The sequence below is a fragment of the Sipha flava genome, unplaced genomic scaffold (genome assembly GCF_003268045.1).
Source record: "Sipha flava isolate LNK unplaced genomic scaffold, YSA_version1 49_pilon_pilon, whole genome shotgun sequence".
Taxonomy (NCBI): domain Eukaryota; kingdom Metazoa; phylum Arthropoda; class Insecta; order Hemiptera; family Aphididae; genus Sipha; species Sipha flava.
This window is the reverse complement of record NW_020273360.1, coordinates 1,672,638-1,681,248: the sequence shown is the minus strand read 5'-3', so window position 1 is coordinate 1,681,248 and position 8,611 is coordinate 1,672,638. Positions and strand designations below refer to the sequence as shown.

The 8,611-nt window shown below is 33.4% G+C and overlaps 1 protein-coding gene across 1 annotated transcript; it reads left to right on the top strand.

Annotated features, from left to right (window-relative positions):
* The first annotated feature begins 3,777 nt into the window (after positions 1–3,777).
* On the top strand, positions 3,778–4,320 carry LOC112690304. The gene has a single exon (XM_025564279.1). The coding sequence runs from the start codon at positions 3,778–3,780 to the stop codon at positions 4,318–4,320; it is 543 nt and encodes a 180-aa protein (XP_025420064.1).
* The last annotated feature ends 4,291 nt before the right edge of the window (positions 4,321–8,611 follow it).

Here is an 8,611-nt window from a genome sequence, read left to right as displayed (position 1 = left end):
ATTATTATTATTATTATTATTATTATTATTATTATTATTATTATTATTATTATATCTATAATAATATTAATCATTATAATGTTTTATATTAACTAGTAGAACTTGTAGTACATAAGTGATAATTTTTATCAAATTTATCAATTTTAATACAAAAAAAAATTGTTCCAGACCAACAATAATCTGTATTTCTCAATACATTGAAAAGGCCTAACGGGTTCTATATTGTAGCAATATAATAATAAGTTCTTCTAAGAAAATGTCCTATTTAAATATTAATAACTCACAATTAAAAATTACTTTTAACTAATATTTTTTTATTCAATTATTATTATTATTTTTTTTTTTTTTTTAACTAGACATTTAACTACCTAGTAATTCATTTTATTTAATAACTTGTAACTTATTCAAGTTCCTGAGTTAACTAAAGTAACCCTTACTTATATTAAAATATTAAAATAAATGTAATCACAATTATTATGAAATTTGCAAAGCTTTGGAAATTAATTAATTAGCAGTAGAAGCATATTTTTATTTTTATATTTAACAATACGCTTTATCAGTACGTGTTTGACCACCGAGCAAAGCACACGCGTTTTCTTTGTCGCATTTATTAGCTCCCGATAGCAAAACGCTTATAGTATATACCGACACAACAATTACAAACGAAACAGGTAATATGTAATCTTATTCACTGTGAACCACAATACATAATTAACGGCCGGCGGCTCACCGCGGCCTAATTAAGCCGATAAAATTCTATCGGAAATTTAAAACTATGAACATACAAAATTTATCACAATCTCTTCAACCAAATTACAATCATACTAAAACCTTCGCCGAAACAACAGCAAACACAATGTTCCCAAAAAAAGATCAAGCCATCATACTTAATACAATAAACGAGATACCTCAAATTGAATATGTTAAAGCATTTGGAAAAATAACTCTACCAAAAAACATCACGTTCGCCTCTCGTATATCAAACAACAGATTTTGTATATACTTTAGAGATAAAAATACGGTCGACGAACTAATTAAAAACTACTCGTTCATACGTATCAGTAAATGAAAATCAAATACCATTTAGGCGACTAGTCAATCCAGCCAAACGATTCATAATATCTAATGCTCACCCAATTATACCGCATGACATAATCACTGAACACCTTCTATCATTCAATATTAAAACACTATCTCCAATATAATTCTTAAAAGCCGGTTTCCAAGACGAACTCTCACACATAAGTAGTTTTAGGCGACAGATATATATACACCCAGATGATATAGAAAAGGTACTCGGATCGTTAATAGTTAATTATGATAACACAGACTTCAGAATATTCTTAACCGATGATACACTCACTTGTTACCTATGCAAACAAACCGGTCACACATCCAATTACTGTAAAAAATAATTAAACTCTACAAACACTACCATAAATATCACACAAAAAGCAACAACAAAAGAAAACACCCCCGTCACTTCTTCGAACTCTACTCAAGAAAACAATAAAATCGAAGAATATGTTAACGACATCCCTAAAAACAGTCACAATCTAAACACATTAATTCAACCCAATACTACCACATGTCTACCCAATATACAAACCAAAAGATCTCCTCCATCATCAAGCTGCCCCCACATCACCTGCAACCCCGAATCCACCCGAAACATACCCAAAAAACGAAAATCGTGATCAGTCCAAAAACCTAATAACTAAATTGAGTGAATCTAAAAATACTAAGGGGAAACTCAAAGAACCAAATAAAAAACTAAAAAAAAGCAATTCACTTGAAAATTTAACAACTGAAGACATTCTTAAATCCATCCAAAACATATTTTCTGAAAATGACGAAATTCCAATGACATTTTCTCAATTCAATTACATATTAGAAAACTTCTTAAACAAAGCTATTAACATTCATACACTCTATAATGAAACCACGGTAGACATACCTACAGTATCTACAACTATTGAAATAAATAGGCCAATGATAAAAGACCGGGCGCTAAAAATAAAACTTACTAAATTATCTAATCTATTATTCCAATCAACACCTCAAGAATAAGAACATATTAATAATAACCAAAAATAAAACAAGACACACAAATAATACGTAATCTTACATGATAATTTAAAAACTGAACCAAATTATAGAACAATCACAATATAAAAAATTAAAAATTAAATAAAATAAAAATAATGAGTATAAATATTATACAATGGAACATAAATGGACTCGTTAAAAAACCCAACGATATTAAAATAGTTAATCAAATCCACAACCCGACCATTATATATCTGCAAGAGACGAACTTAAAAGACAGTTATACACCTCACATAAAGAATTTCAACACGTACATCTCCAACAGAACACAATGCAACCGCGCAAGCGGAGGAGTAGCTACACTAATATGATCAGAATTTCCTAGCTTTCAAATCCCAATCCAAACCACAATAGAAGTAGTAGCTGCAACTATCCAACTAGAGACCAAAATCACAATCTGCAATGTATACATACCAAATCAGAAAACATTTGAAGCCTCTGACATAGAACAAATAATCCAACAACTACTAACTCCCTTCCTCATACTGGGGGACTTTAACAGTCACAGCGTGCACTGGGGATCTGACAAAACCGACGGTAGAGGTAAACAAATTGAAAAGATCCTAGAAATCGACACATCACCTTACTAAATAATGGTGAACCTACACGCCTAAACCCAGCTAATGGAACATTTTCATCGATAGACTTCTCGTTAAGCAGTACATCATTAGCTCAACGAACAGTATGGTCAACGTTACCCGAAATCTACGACAGTGACCATATCCCTATCAAAATAGAAATACTATCAAGTAAAGCCCACCCAAAACATCCCCTCGTAGATGAAAATTAAAAAAAGCCAACTGGGAACTTTTCACCCAATTAACAGATTCATATATTACCACCAATCCTCCTCCTAAAGACGGACCGATCCTATCCGACGTCAACTATATAACTGACTCCATTATAAACGCGGCTAACATATCAATAGGAGGAACAAACCATTCAACCAAAAATAACAAATTCCCTACCCTGGTGGAATCCTGAAATCAAATTATCAATCAAAAACAAGAATAACGCACTAAAAGTATTCCAAAAACAGGTAAAATCGAAAATCACATAAAACTAAAACAACTCCGAGCAAAAACCAAATTTTTAGTAAAGAACAGCAAAAAAAAGTCATGGGAAGAATTTACCTCAACTATAGGACCCAAAAGCGATCTCAACTCGGTTTGAAGCAAAGTAAGATCCTTAAGAGGATACAGCAGAGAAAAACACATTCATATCGTAAATGACAACAACTTACGCACAAATCCTTCTGAAGTAGCCAATCTAATAGGTAACCACTTTTATCTAAATAGTTCTGACAGTAACTACGACGACTCATTCATAAATAAACACATCACAAATAGACACATCCACCTTCAATCAAACATCGATCCATCACAATAAGACCAACAATATCTCAACGCTCCAATCAGTGCAACTGAATTAGACTGGGCACTATCTAAATGTTCAAGCTTATCTCTCGGACCCGACGAAATCCCATACAACTTCATACATAACATTCCGACGTCCGCAATACAATTCTTACTTCACTTATATAACAAAATTTGGGAAAGAGGACAAATTCCCAAAAAGTGGAAACACTCTTTCGTAATACCTATCCTAAAACCCGGAAAGGACAAATTCTCAACTGAAGGATACAGACCAATATCGTTATTAAATACAATGCGTAAAATCCTCGAAAAAATCATCGACATACGACTGAGATGGATTCTCGAAAAAACTAACTACCTTTCCTCCCAACAAAATGGTTTTCTCAAACATAGAAGCACATATAATAGATTACATGACATACAGAAGGATATAAAAAAAACATTCGAAGCCAGACAAGTTCTAGGACTAGTTGCCCTCGACATTGCCAAAGCATATGACACCACATGGCGCCCACGAATAATAGAAAAACTACACAAGATACTTTGTCACGGAAATATGCTCAATTTTATCAAACACTTCTTGTCAGACAGAACTTTTCAGATCAAAACTGATGGCCACCTCTCCTTAACCCTCAAACAAGAAAACGACGTCCCTCAAGGATCCACCATCTCTGTCACCCTTTTCCTCATAGCTATTAATGACGTAAGTGAATCAATTAAACTCCCCGTAAACCATACTTTTTTTGCCGACGACCAAACCATATGGTGCCGAGGGAGAAATATAAATAGCATACAACCAATATTACAAGACACATTATCTTCACTAGAAAAATGATTGGCTACTTCTGGCTATCGCTTTTCCGCCACAAAATCACTGTGCATCATCTTCTCTAAACTCAGAAAATACAATACACTGCAAATCAAAATAAATGATCTTCAAATCGCAACCTCTAAGACTATCAATATTTTAGGCATTATATTTGATAGCAAAAATACTTGGTGCACACACCTAAGAGAATTACGAGAAGTGTCCACTATAAGAATTAACACCCTCAAGGCACTTTCACATACCTCATGGGAGCTAACTCACTTTCCCTCAAACAGATCTACATATCCCTCATACTATCCAAGCTCGAATACGGTTCCTTCCTCTTCATAAATTCCAAACCATCACATCTCAAAACCATTGAAACGATACACAATTTCGGACTAAGGCTAGTTTCTGGAGCATTCAGATCCAGTCCCACCTCCAGCTTATATAACATCACCAATACCCCTCCAATACACCTAATAAGAAAAAAAATACTATACTCTTTTATATAAGGCTAATCCAAAATAGTCTCAAGACACACCGAATCATCAAAGACGAACTTCTACATATATCCATCGACCCATCCGGGGTCATTAAACACAAAAACCTCATAGTCCCCCATGGATCTTAAACATAAATGTAAATATTTCAATATCTGACCTACCCAAAAGCAAAACTCTACCAAAAACGTATAACAGTGAACTATAATCATTGCTCGAAGACTACAAAGAATACACAATTTTTTTCACAGATGGGTCAAAAACGGACAAAAGAGTAGGAGCCTCTGTGATATACAAAGAGAATAAAATAATGATCAAGATTCCAAACTCATGTACAATTTCTTCCGCTGAAGCCATCGCAATTTCTCACTCACTCGATATCATTAAACAAAATAAAATAACTAAATCCATCATACTCAGTGACTCTCTAAGCACCTTAACCAACATCCAAAACTATCTTCAACCTAACGACATTAGCAGAAAGATTCAAAACCAAATATCGTCTTTAGAACTCCAATCTCAATCAATCACTATAATTTGGATCCCAAGCCACGTTGGAATCCAAGGAAATTAATTAGCAGACACATACGCCAAACAAGCCATTAGCTCTCCTGATGCACATCAAATTAATATCCATACCCTACAAGACAGCAAAAACATAATTAACAAATTTATAACAAATCAGTGGCAACAGATATGGCAAATAATGCACACCAAACTTAATGAGATAACACCCTCAATATATCCATGGCCAGTTACATCTTTACCTCGTAGGCAGGAAGTAATCCTCAACAGATTAAGAATTGGCCACACATGGTTGACCCACGGACACCTCATGAACAGAACGGATCCTCCCCTATGCCCCACCTGTGGAGTAACTCTCACAGTCAAACACGTAATTTGCAACTGCCTAATATACAGAGACATCAAGGGCAGTCTAGAAATATCCGACAACCTCCAGCAAGCACTAAGTCCAGACCCAGAAAATGTTTACAAAATTTTTAAATTTTTAAAATTAACAAAAATGTACAATTTAATTTGATATAACTCTTTATGTATTCAGTTGTACCTCCCTTCAATATGTAAATATAACTTTAGATTAAAAAGCCAATAACCATTGTAGTTGTGGCTTCATCAATAAAAAAAAAAAAAAATACGCTTTATGAGCCGTTTTCATTCTCATCCCTGAGTCGTGACAAACTAATTATTACTATAGTTGTATTTTTCAAGACCTCAAATAATAGCTTGATCAAATTTGAAAATGTCGAAATTCATATTCCTGTGATTTAATAAAGCCGATTAGGGTGAATAATAAATGAAATGTTTGATGTAATCAAGAGTCGAATCACAAATCATTTTGTATGAATTTTACGACCATTTAAACGTTATTCATTTTATTTCGTTTTTCATTTTAGGAAGTGAAACTTTATTAATTTTTCATTATTAAAAATGTATAAGTTTTTTAATTATTTCTTTATAACATTTAAAATCATTAGACATTTAAGGGTCTAATGATTTTAAATTATATTAAACTTCATAACTTTTTAGTATTATAACAATTTAACATAGAACCATATTTTAATGTATTTTATACCAGATTGAGGATGTATTTTAAAAAATTCTCATAAGGTCAGAAACTCAGAATGAGGCAGAAGTATTTCTTTATAAGTTAATATTATTTCATATTTGTTTAGAATTTAAATAATTATACTTGGATGGATTTATTTAAATTTAAAATGTTAACATTTAAAGATCATAAAAGTCTATTTTTAATTACCTATAATTGTAATTCTTAGAATTTGTATTTTAATCGACAGCCTGTATTGCGACCAACCAATAACTAATTAATTGCACACACGGTTAATTTACTACTGAAATATTGAAACGATCCAAATATACAGTACCTGGTATGATATTCGTAATATAAATTGCTTAAATAATATTATTTATATTCAACGATAGACTTTCGATGGACATTGTTTTATCAAAAAGAAAAATTTATTTTATACATGAACAATTGAATATTATGATATTTTACTCTCGATACAGGAATTATATACCAAAGTTTATACTTAAAATCAGAAATGATGATAATACATAAATGGAAATATAAATATAATCCATACACGTGGGTTCCTATTTTTAGAATAATATTAATGTAATATTATTTAAAAAACATGAACATATAAACATATGAACATCAGTTTGTCTGCGATATTTATGGTTTAAAGAGATCAAAAGAATGTTTAAGAAAATTGAAAAAGTTTTATAGTTGCAGAAAAAAGTTTAAACAAGATTCTTACTTAGTTTTATTTAAACCTTTTGTAAGTATGTAAAATATTTTAATGAATTTCTATGACTTACTGCGAAGAAAAACTTTGAGAAACGTTATTCAACTAATAGAAGTACTTCATAATAAGTATATGAATATTTGATTGTTTCCATTTTTTCACATAATACTATGTGAACATAGTATTATGTTCATACCAAATTTTATGAAATCCATAAAGACAAAACAGTGATGTTAATAATTTGTAATAATATTTTCTGGTATACGATGTCTTTGTCAGTGTTTAATTTTAGTTTTAAATCTTAATCCGTAGGAAAAATAAATTTATTTCACATACTATAAATGTTGTGGCTACACGCATTTTACACGTCGTTACAACACTTGTTCTACTATTGTATAAATATGTATAAATATTAATAATTCGGAAGTATAAAATATTGCATCTCATCAAAATTCGATTTTCGTTTCAATATCGATCACGGACTTTCACGACAAAACCGCAAACGCTATGTTTAACCCTTCTTCATGAACTGAAATACCCAGTTCAGTCTAGTGAACGTGGTGTTCAGAGTGTTGCCTACAACCTGGTCAGCCTTTCTGAGACCGAAGTTGACGTAGTGTTCGGCCTTAGAAATGCCGTCTACTACGGATTGTTCGGCCTTAATGATGCCACCGACGACGGACTTCCCGTCCACGATCTTCTTCTCCGTCATGACGATACCGTTGGCTACGGTATCTCCAATCTTGCCGTTAACTAGCGGGACCGTTTAGCTCACATGCTTTTCCATCGTCTTTCGTACTACCGAAGCACCAATGGCCATGCTGCCCGTTCAGTCTTCGATCTCGTAGGCCACGCCGTCCGACAGTTGAACGTACTTCTTTTCGGCCACCTTTAGTGATCTGATCTCGTTGCCAAACAGGATCTTTTGCTGTTCTCGCACGCGATCGAAGTCTGCAGTATCGTTATCGTTCACGGTCTCCGGCATTGCGCTCGCGATTATCGAATCCAGGTTCTTCAGGAAGTAGTCCGTGGCTAACGCGAAGTCCAGCTCGTTGTACCGGTTCGGCAGTGACCGTAGCACGATGTTTTACGTCCCTGATCTCGTTCCCGACGATTGACGGATCCGGCCCGGAGTACCGCCAGCTCATATCGTCGATCTTCTGCAGTATACCTCGGATCGGATCGTCAACTTGCTGTTTTACTTTTAGACTCCACAAGAAGTTCACGTGATTGCAATAAGGAGTTTTTGCCAGGAAAGCGTCGGCTTTGAAGATTATTCAATGACTAACAGAATAAAAAAAAACCATATTATAAAAATAAAATACATTAGTCTTGTAGAAGTGTTATTTTTATTTAAAACATGACTCATTGGAGTAAACGGGCTGAGGTGACAAAACACACGGGATATTATGAAAGACTCGCTCGCCGGTTTATGTACGGAAACCGAAGGCCAGATAAAAAAATCATGTTAAATCGTGTTAAACTGATAGTGTTTATTGAAGTACCAGTATTGCTTGTCCTCGT

Excerpts from the sequence above, each read along its gene's own strand:
- LOC112690304 (XM_025564279.1), top strand. The coding sequence starts at position 3,778 with ATGCGTAAAATCCTCGAAAAAATCATCGACATACGACTGAGATGGATT.